This window comes from Lacerta agilis, chromosome 10, assembly GCF_009819535.1.
Source record: "Lacerta agilis isolate rLacAgi1 chromosome 10, rLacAgi1.pri, whole genome shotgun sequence".
NCBI lineage: Eukaryota > Metazoa > Chordata > Lepidosauria > Squamata > Lacertidae > Lacerta > Lacerta agilis.
Window position 1 is genome coordinate 70,468,821 of NC_046321.1, and position 18,707 is coordinate 70,487,527.

An 18,707-nucleotide genomic window follows, 5' to 3' on the forward strand; every position below is an offset into this window, starting at 1 on the left:
TTTAAACCCCAAGAAGTCCACAGTTGGCACCCCAAAGCTGCATTTTTCCTTTCTCAGTTGCAGTCCCACCTCCTTGAACTTGAGTAACACTGCACGGACCCCCTGGGGGTCTTTTCCAGCAATCAGAACATCATCAAAAAAGGGCAAGACCCCCAGCAGACCCCTTAACAGGCATTCCATGAGCCCTTGAAAAAACCCTGGGGCCACACAAACTCTGAACTGTAATCTGTTAATTCTAAACGCTCCTTTATGTGTGACGAAAGTCTGTGCTTCCGCTGATTGCGGGGTTACTGGCAGCTGTTGGTAAGCTTGTGCCAGGTCAATTTTGGCGAATACCTTGCCCCCAGCCAGTTTTGCCAACAGTTGTGAGATGACTGGAATAGGGTATGAGTTTCCCCTGAGTGCCTTATTGATAGTACATTTGTAATCTGCACAGATCCTGACTTCCCCATTTGCTTTAAGGGGTGTGACGATTGGAGTCTCCCACTTAGCAGAGTCCACGAATGAGAGGACTCCCTGCTTGACCAATTTATCCAGTTTTGCCTCAATCTTGGGTTGCAGTGCGAACGGCACTCGTCTTGGTTTGAGCTGGATTGGGGCCACCCCGGGGTCCAGCTCGAAGTCAATTGGGGGCCCTTTATAACAACCCAGTTTCCCATTAAAGAGCCCAGCAAATTCCTTGCATAATGCCTCGCTCATCTCAGGGGAGGTTTGGATAGAATGAAGCCTGGCTATACTCAGTCCCAGGGCGGGGAACCAGTCAGTGCCCAGAAGACTGGGGCGACTGCCCTTCGCAATCACCAGTTTGAACACGGCCTGTTTGTCCCGGAACTGTACTTTCACGGCACACATTCCCAAAATGTGGACGTGGCCCGCTGTATATGATTGCAAGGTTGCCGGAAAGGGCTCCAGAGAGGGAAACTTACCCCCGGGGAAGAATGCCCTCGCGGTCTGGTCTGACACGATGGTGAATCCAGATCCGGAGTCCACCTCCATGACGCACGGCTGACCCTCAATCTTCACTTTCACATGTGCCTTGCCTTGCACTGGGAACTGCACAGTCCTCCCGTTGATCTCCGTGACATGGTTGCAAGTCCTCTAAAAGATGAGTTGCGGTGGGTGGTCTGCGACACGTCGATCTAGGTGATCCTGTCGCTTCCGACATCACCGATCTACAGACCCTGGCGAGGTGTCCTGTCTTTCCGCACATCCTGCATACAGCATCCCGGAAATGACAACTCTTCCACTCATGGTTCCCGCCACAACCTTGGCAAGCGCCTTGGCGATCTTTGTGCGCTGTGCCGGCCTGATGCACTGACTCAATTCTGTGGACTGGGCTCAGGCTCGGACTAGCCTCTAGCTCGTCCATGGCATGCACAGCTTCTATCTGCGGCTTTGTGGCCTTGCGACTGGCATCAAGCTCCTCTCTTTCATAATTTTCCATGGCGGTGGCCTCCTTCAAGGCAGAAGCAAGGGTAACCTCTTCTTTAGCCACGATGCGTCTTCAGGCTTTTTTGCTGCTCAGGCCCCCAACAAACCGATCCAGGAGAGTCTCTTCCAGATTTTGGAAGCGACAGTGCTGAGGGAGCTTCCAGAGTTCAGCCAGAAATGTGGTTACCGACTCCCCAGCACGCTGCTGCCTCTTATGGAACTCCATCCACCAGGCCATCTTGGTCTCGGTAGGCGCCAAGTGACTCGTTAGATGGGCAAGAATATCTGTGAGAGATGTCTCACTCAGCTTAGCTGGAGCAAGCAATGCCTTGGCCAGCTTGAAGGTCTTGGGCCCATAGCAACTCAGGAATGTGGCCCTTCTTTGGCCAGCATCGGTGATTCCATGAGCCGCCACAAAGAACTCGAAGCGTTCAGCGTAATGCTCCCACGTGTGGGGCTCTGATGGCTGGAAGGGCTCCAATACACTTGGACTCTCCATTCTCCTAGCTGACAGGGTCGTCTTCTCAGCTGGCCAGTGAGTCTTGTTCTCTGCTGCAATCCAGACTCTGAGGCAGGGCGCGTTTAACCGCTCCTCAGCATTCCGGATCCTACCTTCGTCGCCAGTTGTTGTAGCGTGGGGGTAGTGATTTCAGCTCTATGACATAGCAGGCAGGAGACAGCTTCTTCATGTAACACTCTTTATTCAGGGAAACAAGACTGGAGACTGAGGAGAGGGAAGCTACATTTATAGGGACAAAAGACTGGCTAGAAAGGATACATTTTGGAGGGAACAATCTCAAGCAATCACAAAGTTGCCTTTTGGTGGGAATCAGTAAGACTGAGGATCCAAATACAGAAGCTTAAATGAACCAATAGTAGCCGTTCCTTCTGGAACAGAAAGGCAGTTACTTTACCCTAATGTGAATACAGACAATAGTAATACAGATATAAAAACCATTGAATCAATACACAACAACCAACATCATAAAATCAGTTTAAAACCACCATAAACCAGTAAGCGGAAACAACTTGATGCAAAAATGTAAAAAGCACTATAAACTGAAAAACTACTCAGTTATGTGTCTGAAAACCTTGATCACTAGATAGCTCTGACAATGAGATTTATCTTATTATTTATAGGTTGCTTTTCAGAGTGTCCTCTTCCAAGCCATCTTACAATATATCAAAAACATTACAGACATAACATAAATGTAAAACAAAACACATAAAATATATAAGTAGCCTGACCTTCCATGATCAGAGGTGTTGCATTTCTGGAATACTGAAGCTCACACATGGTTCATTGGGCTCATTTCAACAGCTATTTATTTATTTAGTCAACTTAGAATATCTCAAAGCAGTATAATATAACCAGCAAATAAAATCATTTTTTAAAAAATCAAATATTCTGTCTATGTCTACTAGACAGAAGCTACTCCCCTTCAAGGCTGAATCATTAAAATGTTTATAAAGCATTCTACAAATTAAAAGTTCTACCACTGAAGTAGCAGTACATCAGCAAGCAGGAGAAGGATGGGGGGGAGGCGAAGTTGGCTAAGTATAAATGGAAGGAATGGAGCCATTTTAGAGCTTACCTGCCAGCAAACATAGTTTCTGCTTCAGCAGCAATTTCATCTATGTTAGGAACAACTCCTATGAAATGAGATTTTGGTAGAGTTAGCAATACATAAATTACTACACCCTTTCGTTATTTTGTCCTAGGAATGAATGACCAACAGCAACTGGTATCTCTCTCTCTCTCTCTTTCTCTCTCTCTCTCTCTCACACACACACAAACACAGAGAGAGAAATCAAAGGACACTATTACCACATTGTCCAAAGATGACAGCGACTCACTCACTAGCTCTTTAACCACAGCATCTCACCTATGCTTGGTCACATAACTCACAAATAAGAAGCAATAAATAAAAATAGGGCAACTAAACTTCAAGTTACTGAACAAAACATAACACCTATGTACAATCCAATTCTTGGAATGCGTATTCAGACAATACTCAACCTCTGGACACAGGGAGCAGGCACTTTCTCCTCCGCCAATCATCATACCTAGAACATAACAACTGAACTGGAAAATAAAGTCCCTGATCCTGTGATCTGCATTACAGAGCCAGAGAGATTTCACCATCAAATAAATGCAGTATCTATTACATTCTCTGTACAATTGGAGAACGTGGGTCAAAGAGCAGGCATGCGAGTCCCCAAACTGATTTACAATTTTCCCAATCAATCAATCATTCTTTATTACGGTCAGCGACCAGCACAACAAATAAATACATTACATCATTGGGATAATCTAAAAAGATTAACTGTCATTAAACCATTAGATGACATATAATAAATTATTTACTATGCAATATAAATTAAAAGCAAAATATTTTCTAGCTCAGATCAGGAGTTAATTTGAATACCTCCTATATATGCGGACTGGATTTTAATAGCATTGGCACAGAATTTTGCCACCATGGCGGTGACATTTGGGTTGGAATTTGAAAGGGGCCATTTTGTGTAGAATTCTTCGGATCGTTCGGGTAGCTCAACAAGTATCTTTGAAATGACTTCATTTCATAGGTCCCCGTAAAAACAGCAACGGAAGAATACATGATAAATAGTCTCAACTTCTCCTGAGTTGCACGGGCAAAGTCTGTCATCTAAGGGGACCCGTATGAACTTCCCATATAATACAGTATATGGGAAGTACAATTTTCCCACATGTGCAAACGAGGCAGCAGTCTGGAGGATGGCCACAAGAGACTGGGCCTTTTCAGTCATACCTTAAGGTTACCAGACGTCCCCGTTTTATGGGGACAGCCCCACATTTACAACTCAGTCCCGTGACAAAATCCTATCATTCCTACTAAAGTGGAAAAGTGTCCCCAGATTCACTGAAAACATCTGGTAACCTTATCATAGCTCCCCATCTATGGAATACCTTCCCCAGGGAGGCTTGCCTGGAGCCAACATTGACATTTTTGTGTGTGTCAGTCAAAGATGATTCTCTCCTGCCAGGCATTTGACCATAAATTTTCCACAGGGCTATTGGTTTGGAGGTACAGTAAAGTCTAAGACCAGAATGTGTATGGAGGAATTTGTTTTACAATCTGACCACCATCTCATCTATGTTAAATTGATTTTCCATATTGCATTCTTAGCTGGATTTAATTTTTTTATAAGTCATTCAAGACTTTTGTTGGAAACAACTCATAAACTAAGTAATGTCTGAGCCATTGTCAGAATTGTCCAGCCATTATCTCCACATTTGAGTTTCTGAACATTTTGCCTAAACTAGTAGGTGAATGCACACTCATCTTTTATTTCAACACTTATTGAAAGGAATCATCATTATGTTGAATTATTCTGCTTTAATAACAGTACCTGACGCGAGAGTTGGTGTGTCAGGGGGAGATGTCACTGAACTATCAACATTTGCAGTGCTCTCTCCAAATTCCTTCTTGTAAATTGACAGCATGTACGATATTCTGTAGTCAAGCCGAACACTAAGAATAAACTACAAAGCAAGAGATTGACACAACACATTTATGAACCTCTGTGCAAGTTTTCTGTAGCATTTGAAGAGGATTTGCTTGTGAAATCAAGGTTATTATTGTTGCCTTAAAATGTATGTAATAAAATGCAATATTTCAAAAGATCACACGTTTTTTGAAAACTACTGTTAGCAGATCTGTTAATAGAAACTGTCTTCTACAGTGCAAATAAATCGGGCACATGTGTTGTAACCAGGAATAGGGGAGCAATTTGATTTTGCTTGCATTTTAATGAGAAACTACCTACCGGTAATTCACACTTCTCACACCAGAATGTGCACTGAAACACAACTATCCTTCAAAAGTCACACTTCTCAAAATTTTGTGTTGCAGTTCTTCAACCAGTATGTACAAAAAATGCATATTTTAGGGAAACGTGTATAATAAAATGCATTCCTTAGGGAAAATAACAAAAATATAGTGTACTGGGATAAATTGCTTGCAAAAAGTGCATATTGGTTAACATTTCATACAAAAATGAGTATATTATAACTGCACATTAAACTTTTCATGAGGATTTTAAATAAACAAAGAAATCGCAAACTGATGTACAAATGTGGAAAACAGAATTTAAAACTGGAAAACTTAGAAACTGAGAGAAATTTAAATTGCCAGATGAGTCTATTACTAGCCATAACTCTAGTGGAAACTAACTAGCTGGTGAGATGGCCTTGTGCTGGAGTCAAAACCCCACACCACAGTTCAAAAACTAGAGTCACCATAATCACAAGCGTTCACGCATATGCCTTGATGCTACAGTACATAATATATATTGTTGGTGTTTTTTTCATTTTAAAAATTTAAAACAAAAGTAATGGTATTTACCTGTAAAATCTCAATGATTTTTAATTTGGTGTCCATCACAGTAACATCTTCACTCTCTACAGTGTTGGCTTGCTTGCTTGGGTGGACACTTGGAGGTACATCAGGTACAGAAAGAGGAAAAATAGAACCTCTGCTGAGGACCATTTGAGTCATCATCTCTCCCACACCATGAATGGTTCTCATAACATTGTTTCCTATGTACATGAAATATAAAAACAGAAAGTTGTCACTCTGATGGGCAATTGCCTCTCTGGGAGCCATATGACTGAAAAAGAGGATATTAAATTTAAATATATATGTATTATTAAAATAGCCCAGTGCTCCAAGCACATCTACATGATCAACTAGCTTGCCGAGACTACAAGTTGAGTTAACTGAAGATCTCTTTAGTTCCCTAACCAGACTAGTTCTTCTAGAACAATGTTTTTCAACCACTGTTCCGCGGCACACTAGTGTGCCGCAAGATGTTGCCTGGTGTGCCGTGGGAAAAATTGAAAAATTACTTTATATATAGTCAATATAGGCACATAGTTAAATTTTAAAACATTTTTTAACATTTTCTAATGGTGGTGTGCCTCGTGATTTTTTTCATGAAACAAGTGTGCCTTTGCCCAAAAAAGGTTGAAAAACACTGTTCTAGAATATGATGGGTTTATGTATCAATTCAAAAGATAAGGGGTAATAATTTGTTGCTGCTGCTGTAGGGTCTCAGAAATATGTACTTATTCTCTCTCTCTCTCTGTGTGTGTGTGTGTGTGTGTGTGTGTGTGTGTGTTTATCTTCACCATCTTCGCTTCTGTACAATTGTGCTTACTAAATTAATGCTGTCTTTGTTCTGTTTCCTGCTGAAGAATCTGTCAGGAGTTTCATGCTAAGGAATGTGTCAGCAGTTTATAGCCAACCAAGGGGTAATCTGTCTTTTCTTTAGAAGTTGTTTCTCTGTTAGGGATGCTAGTTAATTGCTCCCTATCAGCTCTAGCTGTGGAATGCAACAAAGGAGGTGCCTGTGTTAGGGAGTTACTTTTCCTGTGTCTGGTACTCAAGGCCTATTAACCAGCCTGGTCTGATTTACAGCCAAGAGGAGGGACAGGGGGTCTGCAACCTTTAAGACAAAAAGAGCCACTTGGACCCGTTTCCGAAGGAAAAACAACAACTGGGAGCCGCAAAACCATTGCAAAATTTAAAACAAATATAACACTGCATATATGTGTATATGGATATATGTATTTCAACTAACAATCCAGTCTTGGCTCCATGCACTGCCTGTTAATGCTTTGAATAAACTCACACTGCAGCATAAACTTAACATTCTATTTACGGGGGACATTATCTTCAGACCAACTAACTGAGTTTCATGATACTTTACTGCCCATACTTAAAAAAAAGAAATCCCTCAGGATCTTTTCCAGCACACCTAGTTTGAAAGCTCTTTCTGAATGCTGTGTCAACCAAGAGGATTGGCAATACTGAAACCCAGGCAGCACTGAGACTGGTATGCATAACCATGTGCAAATAAGGCCGTTCAACACCTTTTTGAAAGCCCTAGCAAACAACACAAACAACACTAGCAAACAACACAGTCCCTCCCAAATGCAGTATACCCCAATGCAGATGCTGCTTGAGTCACACAGAGGCTCCCCCAAGCAACCAACAAATGAAATAACAATATTAATGTTACCAATAATAGTAATACAAGTAAGAGGTCTCAACAAACCTTTCACTTCTGGAGACTCCCCTGTGTTAGGCAACTAATAAATAGCATTAAGAACGGTAATAATATAAGGAAGAGGACCAGCAAAATTTTTGCTTGATGGCAAATTGCCCAGAGACTCCCATCCCAACCCCCATGTTAGGCAACTACTAAGTTAAATAACTAAGCAGGGCCCGGTATGGTTTCAAACTGGATGGGAGAGCACGTGTTGAGATACTTGTATTGCCGGGGGTTGGGCTAGAGGACCCTCGGGTGTCCCTTCCAACTCCACAGTTCTATGATTCTAACAATATTAGCAAAAGGGTGAGTGCGTTTTTCACTCAAGGCCAGTGCATGCCCCCTTAAAAACAACAACCATCAAATCCCACTATGGCGCTTAATAGAGCAATTTCGTTGTTTCACGCAAGGGGACAATGACAATGAAGATTTATTCTATTCAATAGTAACAACACACGCCTTTAGTCCTTTGCAGGTTGCATAATCGGTTATGCTGCAGTCCTGTCTAGGCTCGTTTTACCAGGACCTAAATCCCGATGGACCTCAGCGGGGATTTGCTAAGTGCGCTGGTTAAAGTCTTTGAAAGGCTGCAAACTTACCCGGAAGTAAGTCCCATGGCGCGCTATGGGACTTACTTCTGAGTAGACAAACACGGGGCTGTGCTGTGAAGGTGCCACTTCAAGATGCAACACCCTGGGAAGTGAAAAATGCTAGGCGCGTCTACTCAGGAGTAAGAGCCGCTGAGTTAAATGGAACTGACTCCCAAATTCAGAGGAGCGCAGGCTTGCTTTTTGTTTCATCGCTACATCTTAAGGTTTATTTGGGGCCTCCTCCATGTGCACTTCTCCCCAATGATTATGAAATAAATGAGGTTGAGGGGGGGGGACGCCTGTTGCCCTTAATCCCGAAGAGCTCACCAAGGACAACGACCCCTTAGCCTCCCAACACACACACGTACACCTCTCCTCCAGACCATTTGCTGGCTTTACTCTGATTTTCCACTTCATCCCCCCCCCAACACACACACACACACATCCTTAGATGGGCTTGTTTCCTCCCCAGCAACCTAGCCAGCATTTGCAAAATCAGGGGTTGCGAGCAGTGGAACTGGGGGGAGTGAGGTTGATATCCATCGGTCCTTTTCTGATTTTTTTCTACAATAGTTCCACATCTCCAAGAGGTTAATGTTGGGGGTGGGGAGGGCGCATCCAGGATGCCTCCGGGCAGGCTCCGCTTCCTCTGCAATTTTTTAAAAGAGGGCTTGTTCCTCCTCGCCCTCGCCTGCCGCCCGCCGCCCCTGCCCAGCCCGCAGCTGCCTACCTGTCGTCGTCGCCTTGAGCCAGCAGCAGCTCCACGCCAGCAGCAGCAGCAGCTCCAGGCCAGGCGCCAAGGAGGGAAACTGCTGCTGTCTGCTGCTGCGCCTGCGCTGGCATAAACGAGGCACGGCGCATGAGCAGAGCAGCAGCGCCCACCTCAGCCTTGGGGGCAGGCCGCTGGCCAGCTGGAGAAGAAGAGGAGGGCACTGGCGCAGCTGGCGGGGCCCCGAGCGCGGCGCCGCCCCCCAACTTCCCCCGCCCTGGAAAAGAAGTGGACGGCATGGGTGCAGCCGGCGGAGCCGCGGCAAAAGTGTGAAAGAGCCACATGCGGCTCCGGAGCCGCAGGTTGCAGACCCCCCGAGGAGGGAGAAGGAAGGAGGAGGAGGCAAAGGGGGAGAAAAGTTTTTAAAACTCCAAACCAAGATTTCCTTGCACAGGCATTTTCCAGTTCCTTTGCTGGACATGCTTGTTTTACCTTTGCTCAGCTGATTAAAGGTGTTCATTGGAATATCCCTGTCTCTGCCAATAATTGATTCTCTGTGACAAAGACAGTTCAGGGTTTGAAAGCAGACCCAACATATGGCGCCAGAACGTGGGGGCTAAGAAGGCATTAATTTCGCCTGTCATATTGCCCTGTTTATGGGCTGTGCCATCAAACCAACCCTGGTGAGAAACCGGGGTGAGTGTTTTGAAGTCTCAACATACCTTGGGCATTTTTCTCCAAAGGAGACTCCCTAACACACACAAACACACACCCCGGCAGACCTTGAGAAGTCGGGGACGAATGCCAAGGAGATCCATTCTGGTTAGGACCTGTGATCGTGCTCTATAAAACAGCTTGTTAATGTGAGTATTAATAGGGGTGTCGTGTGAGTGGTGAAAGGGTGCAAATCTGTGAATGTCTGAAGAGCTGTAACTGTTCTTTTTTATTGAAGATTTTCTTGATTTACAATGTGCAATGTCTCTCTCGTATTTTTCCCATGTAACATTTTTACAATCGGTTTTGGTTATTGAGACATTAGGGAGAGAAGGGGGAAAGAGGTGGGTGGGATGGGGGGATGGGTGAGGTGGGGTGACTATGTTTCTATTTTCCTTAATATGTAGGGTTTGGTGTCAGCATTGATTGTGTAGGTTCTCTGTTGTTCGCTTGTGCTTCTTTTGTGGGGATTCGAACTGCCAACCTTCTGACTGACAAGCCCTAGACTCTATGGTTTAACCCACAGCACCAATTTTTAAATTAATAGATGTGTCATTATCTGCATGACCTAAAGTATCTAACTTTAAAGTTAAAATATTTCAAAACAAGAAGACATACAGTGGTACCTCAGGTTAAGAATTTAATTCGTTCTGGAGGTCCGTTCTTAACCTGAAACTGTTCTTAACCTAAAGCACCACTTTAGCTAATGGGGCCTCCCGCTGCCGTTGTGCCGTCACAGCGCAATTTCTGTTCTCATCCTGAAGCAAAGTTCTTAACCCGAGGTACTATTTCTGGGTTAGCAGACTGTAACCTGAAGCGTCTGTAACCTGAAGCATCTGTAACCCGAGATACCACTGTACTGCTAATTTTTATTTGGTGCACTTATTTCCTTTTATTTAGTCAATTTATAAGCTGTCCTTCAGTAGCAGAGTTCTCAGAATGGCATACAATTTATTTTATGGGAAACACACCTCAAGGTAAAGAGAAAGTCATTGGGGGAAATAAAGAGCAGGCCCTTTAATGAATGCAAGGTATTACTAAGTAATGTATTATGTGTTGCAAATAATATTCTATTACCCCCCCCACACACACACACACTCACCTCCATCTTGAAATTTGCTTAATCTTTCAAAGTATGATGACATAGGCATTTGTACAATATCAAGGATAGCCAGTAATGTTCTAGTCAGTCTGAGTAGCTCACTGAAGCTATAAAAACCAAAGTATATAAGATTGCGAGCCAGGTGCACAACCTAAAGAAAAGGAAGAGGGGGAGGGGATATCAGGAATATCAACAGAAAGAAAAAGGTCCCAACATTTAACTAGTGATGAATGGACCCACGTGGCTGCCCTCTAGAACTAATCTAAATTTTGTGGTTATCTTCTGGAGATTAACAGAAATCAATCCAAACTATGGATTTGACCCAGAACAGAGTAGAGCCCTATCTCCTACTATGAACTGTTGACATAGCTGTACACCAGCCAATGGCTTTCAGTTTCCTCTCCTTTCCTACATAAACACAACTTACTGAGGAAAAAGGAGGAATACTCTGGCAAATAAATCCCCGTCAATGTCAACGTCCAAAGGTCAGTGTCTGCAGGGCTATTCTGAAACCCTTCACCACCGTGCCCTTCTTCACTTGCAAGTTGCAGACAAGTTGTAACAGTAGTGTTACAGCAGGGACAAATTACAGATCCATTTCTGGTGAGCCTAGATGTTATCCAAAACATACCAGGTTTGATACCATCAAATATTAAAAAAAATGCAAATGTGAAATGTATTTCCTACACTACACTATACGGGTATGATGGTAGAATCAGTCTATGAAAGGGCAGTAGGAGTAAGAAGGATTCCTAGTCCCTGCCTATCTAAATAGTCACCCTGCTGGAGCAGGCTTCCCCTACCCTTCCTTGTTCAAAGATACCACCCCAAACCCGACCAAAGGTTTCATAACCTCCAAAAGGCACTTGCAGAAAATTCTATCAGCTGATACAGGTTTAAACAAGAACCAGAAAGATAAAAATGTGCCACTTTGTCACACCCACACATACTTCTGCAGGATGGAGCTGAAAACAATTGATGTGGCCACTCAGCAGGTCGGTCACTTATATTGTTGTTTTTAATCTAAACTGCATGCATTTGGATGTGATTAAAGCTGACATGCTGCAATCATTAGGAATTATGTGAATTCAACAACATTTGCATAGATTTGCTATTTGGTATAATTTATTCTATTTCTTCCAGTTATGTGGAGAGGTATGAAGCTATGCAGGGCACTAGAGCCCTGCCCCTATAAACAATGGAAATTTAATTTTTATTTATAAAAACATTTATATCCAACTGAATTAAAAATATCACAGTGGTTAATAAAATCATTAAGTTAAAAACAAGTTTAAAGTAACAAAGTAAGGAAGTTAAAAACAAATATCAATAGATCATTGTGGGGAGCATGACACCTGGACCTGCAAAAAGGCACCCACTGAATCTCTACTGGCATAGTGTTTAGGAGAAAGGCTTGATCTCTCTTTGTTGCCAAATTAGCCTCACAAACTTGTGGAACGATCAAAAATGCTCCTGCAGATTATTTCAGTGATCAAGTTGAAATATAAGGGTTCAGGTGATCTCTGAGGTATCCTGGACTCAAGTTGTTCAGGGCTTTGTAAACAATACAAGAACCTTGAACCTGGCTCAGGGGCAAATGGTTAGCCAGTGCAGCTTTTTTAACAATGGTGTCACATGTTTTCAATCAGAAGCTCCCAACAACATCTTGGCTGTAGCGTTCTGCACCAGCTGGAGCTACTGAACCAAACCCAAGGGCAGCCCCACATAGAGCACATTACAGTAATCTAGCTTTGACCCTGATGTTGGGAAAGATGGAGGGCACAAGGAGAAGGGGACGACAGAGGATGAGATGGTTGGACAGTGTTCTTGAAGCTACTAACATGAGTTTGGCCAAACTGCGAGAGGCAGTGAAGGATAGGCGTGCCTGGCGTACTCTGGTCCATGGGGTCACGAAGAGTCGGACACGACTGAACGACTGAACAACAACAAGCTTTGGCCACCTCATGAGAAAAGAAGAGTCCCTGGAAAAGACCCTGATGCTGGGAAAGATGGAGGGCACAAGGAGAAGGGGGCGACAGAGGACAAGATGGTTGGAGAGTGTTCTTGAAACATGAGTCTGACCAAACCGTGGGAGGCAGCGGAAGACAGGAGTGCCTGGCATGCTCTGGTTCATGGGGTCACAAAGAGTTGGACATGACTAAACGACTAAACAACAAAGCCCTGAGGTTACAAATGCATGGACCACACTATCCCTGTCCAGGAACGGCTGTAGCTGGTGAACCAGATGAAACTGGTAAAAGGCACTCCTTGCCACAGAGGGCACTTGGGCCTCTAATGACAAAGATAGGAATACCCCCAAACTACACACTTGCTCCTTCAGAAGGAGTGCAACCACATCCAGAACAGGTAACTTGCCAATTTTCCAAACATGGGAACCACCCACCGAAAGAGCCTCTGTCTTCCCAGGATTCAAACACAGTTTATTGGCCCTCATCCAGTCCACCACTGCATCCAGTCACCGGTCCAGAGCTTTCCTGATTCATCTTTCTCCTGAATCAGATGTTATGGAGAAGCAGAGCTCAGGACTGCAATACCTCAAGGACCCTATATAAATCTTCCCAGACTCCGTGTTCATCATCTGAGGCCCTTATTTGTGTGACTGTTCCACATGATGTCTGGAGGGTGGCAACACAAGAACGGGCCTTTTCTGCAGTGGCTCCTTTTTGGAATGCTTTCCCCAGGGAGGTTCACTTGGCACTTTCATTATACATTTTAGGTGCCAGGCAAAAACATTCCTCTTCAACCAGGCCTTTGGCTGATTAATATACTATAGCCTTTTAAATGTGTCTGTGGGAAGGGGGGCTACTGTTTTGTTGTTCTTCTTTTAATTATTTACTTGTGTTTTTATGAAGAAGAAGAAGAAGAAGAAGAAGAAGAAGAAGAAGAAGAAGAGGAGGAGGAGGAGGAGGAGGAGTTTGGATTTGATATCCTCCTTTATCACTACCCGAAGGAGTCTCAAAGCGGCTAACATTCTCCTTTCCCTTCCTCCCTCGCAACAAACACTCTGTGAGGTGAGTGGGGCTGAGAGACTTCAAAGAAGTGTGACTAGCCCAAGGTCACCCAGCAGCTGCATGTGGAGGAGCGGAGACGCGAACCCGGTTCCCCAGATTACGAGTCTACCACTCTTAACCACTACACCACACTGGCTCTCATTTTATTTATTTTATTATGTAATAAAATGAGACCTTGTTATGAAGGGTGGTATATAACTTTAATAATCAATCAATAAATAAGTATACCGGTGACACCTCATTCCCAAACTCCTAATGATCACACACAACATATTTATACAGATTGTATCTGCATAACACTGGGGAGAGAATAGTGCCATGGGGAACCCAATGGCACAAATGACAACAGGCCGAGAAACACTCACTCAATGATACTTTCTGGACACAACCTTGATGATACAAACAGATCTTGTTTTTCAAGGTGCTGTTGGCAACCCTAGTCACAATCATAGCTGTCATCTTTTCCCCCTTTTAAAGGGAAATTCCCTTATTCTGAATAGGATTCCTCGCAAGAAAAGGGAAAAGTTGACAGCTATGGTCACAATAGCAGCAACTTTATCCTCAGAGTGTTTAGCCAGTGACAGCTAGTTATGTGCTCCAGAGGTCTGCCCCTTCATCAAGATTGACCAACCTACGGCCACACAGAACAGCCCTGCTGGAAAGCTCCCTGAGGATGCAATGGAGCCAGTAAAGTAGGATGATGATGATGATGATCATTATTATTATTATTTATACCCCGCCCATCTGGCTAGGTTTCCCCAGCCACTCTGAGCAGCTTCCAACAGAAGTTTTCTCTTTGACATCTGGTGGGAGGGTGTTCCATGAGGCAGGTACCACTACTGAGAAGGCCCTCTGCCTGGTTCCCTGTAACTTGGCTTCTCGTAGCGAGGGAACCACCAGAAGGCCCTTGGCGCTGGATCTCAGTGTCCGGGCAGAACAATGGGGGTGGAGACGCTCCTTCAGGTATACTGGACCGAGTCCGTTTAGGGCTTTAAAGTTCAGCACCACCACTTTGAATTGTGCTCGGAAACGTACTGGGAGCCAATGTAGGTCTTTCAAGACCGGTGTTATGTCATCTCGGCGGCCGCTCCCAGTCACCAGTCTAGCTGCTGCATTCTGGATTAGTTGTAGTTTCCGGGTCACCTTCAAAGGTAGCCCATTGCAGTAATCCAAGAAAGAGAAAACTAGAGCATGCACCACTTTGGCGAGACAGTCTGCAGGCAGGTAGGGTCTCAGCCTGCTTACCAGATGGAGCTGGTAGACAGCCGCCCTGGATACAGAATTAACCTGCACCTCCATGGACAGCTGTGAGTCCAAAATGACTCCCAGGCTGCGCACCTGGTCCTTCAGGGGCACAGTTACCCCATTCAGGACCAGGGAGTCCTCCACACCTGCCTGCCTCCTGTCCCCCAAAAACAGTACTTCTGTCTTGTCAGGATTCAACCTCAATCTGTTAGCCGCCATCCATCCTCCAACCGCCTCCAGACACTCATACAGGACCTTCACCACCTTCACTGGTTCAGATTTAAATGAGAGGTAGAGCTGGGTATCATCCACATACTGATGAACACCCAGCCCAAACCCCCTGATGATCTCTCCCAGTGGATGCATGTAGATGTTGAAAAGCATGGGGGAGAGGACAGAACCCTGAGGTACCCCACAAGTGAGAACCCAGGGGTCTGAACACTCATCCCTCACCACCACTTTCTGAACACGGCCCAGGAGAAAGGAGCGGAACCACTGTATAACAGTGCCCCCAGCTCCCAACCCCTCTAGACAGTCCAGAAGGATGTTATGATCAATGGTGTCAAAAGCCACTGAGAGATCCAGCAGAACTAGGAAACAGCTCTCACCTTTGTCCCTAGCCCACAGGAGATCATCGACCAGTGTGACCAAGGCAGTTTCAGTCCCATGATGAGGCCTGAATCCCGACTGGAAGAGATCCAAATGGTCCACTTCTTCCAGGCGTGCCTGGAGTTGTTCAGCAACCACTCGCTCAATCACCTTGCCCAAGAATGGAAGATTTGAGACTGGGCGATAGTTGGCCATATTGGCTGCATCTAAAGATAGTTTTTTAAGAAGCGGTTTAATGACCGTCTCTTTCAGCGGGGCTGGGAAGGCTCCCTCACAGAGAGAAGCATTCACCACCCCGTGAAGCCCATCGCCCAGCCCTTCCTGGCTAGCTTTTATAAGCCAGGATGGACAAGGATCAAGGAGACAGGTGGTCGGTTTTACTTGTCCAAGCAGCCTGTCCACATCCTCAGAGGTAACAGATTGGAATTGATCCCATGCAACTGGACTGGACAGGACTCTAGCACTCTCCCATTCCGGCCCTGCTCCCACGGTGGAGTCTAGCTCTTCCCGAATCTGAGCGACTTTATCTGCAAAAAACTTTGCAAAATCATTGCAGAAGATCATGTGGCCCATGCTGGGCCCTGATGAAGCAGGTGGTCCCACTAAATTGCGAGCCACCTGAAAAAGTCTCCTGCTGCTGTTTTCTGCAGATGCAATAGAGGCAGTGAAGAATGTCTTCTTCGCCGTCGCTATCGCCACTTGGTAGGCTTGACATTGAGCTCTAACCAGTGTCCAGTCAGATTCAGATTCAGAGAAGTCCAGTTTCACCAGGAAGTGATCTGACCGCGGCACTTCTTTACTTTCGCTTTTACTTAGTGTCAGATCACCAACATCCATAGAGGTAAACACTAGGTCTAAGGCATGTCCAGGGCTATGAGTTGGGCCAAACTTATTCAGGGACAGCCCCATGGAGGCCATGCTTTCCATGAAGGCCCAAGCGGCTCCTTGTAAGGTTGTGCCGGCATGGATGTTAAAATCCCCTAGGACAACCAAACTAGGTGTCTCCAGGAAGACATCCACCACGACCTGAAGCAGCTCGGGCAGGGAATCCTTGGTGCAGCAAGGAGGTCGGTACACCAAGTGGAATCCTGTACTGCCCCTATTACCCAACTTCCAGAACATGCACTCAGAGAACTGGGTCTTCCCAATAGGAAGCCTAGTGCAAACTAATGACTTCCTAAAAATCACTGCAACCCCCCCCCCCGTCCGCCGCCCACAAGGCCTGGGTTGCAGTGCGTAAGAGAAACCTGGTGGACAAGCAGTGACAAGGACAGGCCCATCTGCTTCATCCAACCAAGTCTCTGTCACACATGCCAGGTCAAGTCCTCCATCTACAATCAGGTCATGGATGGCAGTGGTCTTATTCATCACTGACCTGGCATTGCACAGCAGGATCTCTTTGCTGCCCTCACCACCACATGATAGGCCCAATTATGAGCCTGAGCATGTGCTTAATTGACACCTAAGCACATTTTACGCCGCTTATGCCACCTCACTGACTTTGGTGTACCAAGCAGCAAAATGGAACCCACAGTGCTGGAGCAATCATATCAATGGCCCTACAAGTCTCACCATTCCATAGTGAAACTAGGGCCTTAACAAGATCAACTGTTCTATCCATTAAAATTTCAACAAACATTGCCTACAGGTTGTTAGGTATTCTTAATAACCTTCCCCACACCAAACTTGGTTTGGTAAATTCAGAATCAGCAAGACCTCAAGTGGGAAACTTCATGTGCAATGGTGAGGTAGGGGGCAGAGAATGGTGGTAAATCAGCTGATATTCTGCCACTGCTCCCCTTTGCTCTTTTTTAAAAATTTGAAAAGCACTCAGTACTGGCAAGGACAACAGAAAAATACCTCAAAGGTTAGCTTGTTCTTCTGTTTGTCTCCAAAAGGAAAGGGCTGGTTCACAACTTCTTTCAAGTACTCCTCTACAAATTCCATTGTCAAAGCAAATTTCCTCTTCATGTCATTTCGTGAGGAATCTGTGAAAGAGTCATACCTACAAAGCAAGACCATGAGCAAAAGCTGAATAAGTGGGAAACAGCAGGAGGGAGTAAAGGTTTAATAAATAATTTTTGGTGCCTCACAAGCACAAATGTTTGATAGGTTGTTGACATCTCCCAAGAGCTTGTCACAAATCCCCAAGAAAGTTAAAGAGGAGTTGGAATCATGAGAATCAGCATAGACCTCACCATTAATTATTACTATTTGTACGTTTTATACTGCTTTTAATTTAATAATTGTTTTATTGTAAAACATCCACAGTCTATATTAAAAGGTAGGGTAAATAATAAATAAAACAAAATTAAGCTGGACTGTACATCCCGTTAAGCGGCTGATGATATACTCTAGAAATCTACTCCACAAACTCAAAGGTCCATACTGAAGGCTCCTCCAAAACAACAACAGAAACCTCTAACTCAAAATAAGGGCCTCTTCCATGAGCACAACTCTCTTTCTATGAATGGAAGCTCCTTTGGTTCACATATAGAATCCAAGCTTACAGTGAGGGAAAAAAGTATTTGATCCCCTGCTAAATATGCCCGCTTGCCCTCTGACAAAGAAATGACCAGTCCATAATTTTAATGGTAGGTTTATTGTAGCTGTGAGAGACAGAATAAAAGTAAAACCCCCAGAAACCCAGAAGTCAGAGATTGATATGCATTATAATGAGTGAAATAAGTATTTGATCCCTTTGCAAAAGATGACTTAGTACTTGGTGGCAAAACCCCGGTTGGCAATTACAGAGGTCAGACGTTTCTTGTAGGTGGCCACCAGGTTTGCACACATCTCAGGAGATATTTTGTCCCACTCCTCTTTGCAGATCCTCTCCAAGTCAGTAAGATTTCACGGCTGATGTGTAGCTACTCAAACCTTCAGCTCCCTGCACATATTTTCGATGGGATTAAGGTTTGGAGACTGGCTAGGCCATGACAGTACCTTAATGTGCTTCTTCCTGAGCCACTCCTTTGTTGTCTTGGCCATGTGTTTTGGGTCATTGTCATGCTGGAATACCCATCCTCGACCCATTTTCAATGCCCTGGCAGAGGAAAGGAGGTGCTCACCCAAGATTTGACAATACATTGTTCCGTCCATTGTCCCTTCGATGCGGTGAAGGTGTCCTGTCCCCTTAGCATAATATGTCCCCCTCCATGTTTGACGGTGGGGATGGT

The 18,707-nt window shown here is 44.7% G+C and overlaps 1 protein-coding gene across 1 annotated transcript in view; it reads right to left on the reverse strand.

Annotated features, from left to right (window-relative positions):
* The window catches only part of ITPR2 (inositol 1,4,5-trisphosphate receptor type 2), a 347,129-nt gene that overhangs the window by 220,129 nt on the left and 108,293 nt on the right, over positions 1-18,707 (reverse strand). The window contains exons 20-24 of the mRNA XM_033163298.1: positions 17,389-17,533; positions 10,643-10,793; positions 5,820-6,013; positions 4,825-4,957; positions 3,027-3,084 (exon numbers count right to left, since the gene is read on the reverse strand). Of these exons, the coding sequence (XP_033019189.1) occupies positions 3,027-3,084; positions 4,825-4,957; positions 5,820-6,013; positions 10,643-10,793; positions 17,389-17,533 (681 nt within the window). The remainder of the gene's footprint in view (positions 1-3,026; positions 3,085-4,824; positions 4,958-5,819; positions 6,014-10,642; positions 10,794-17,388; positions 17,534-18,707) is intronic.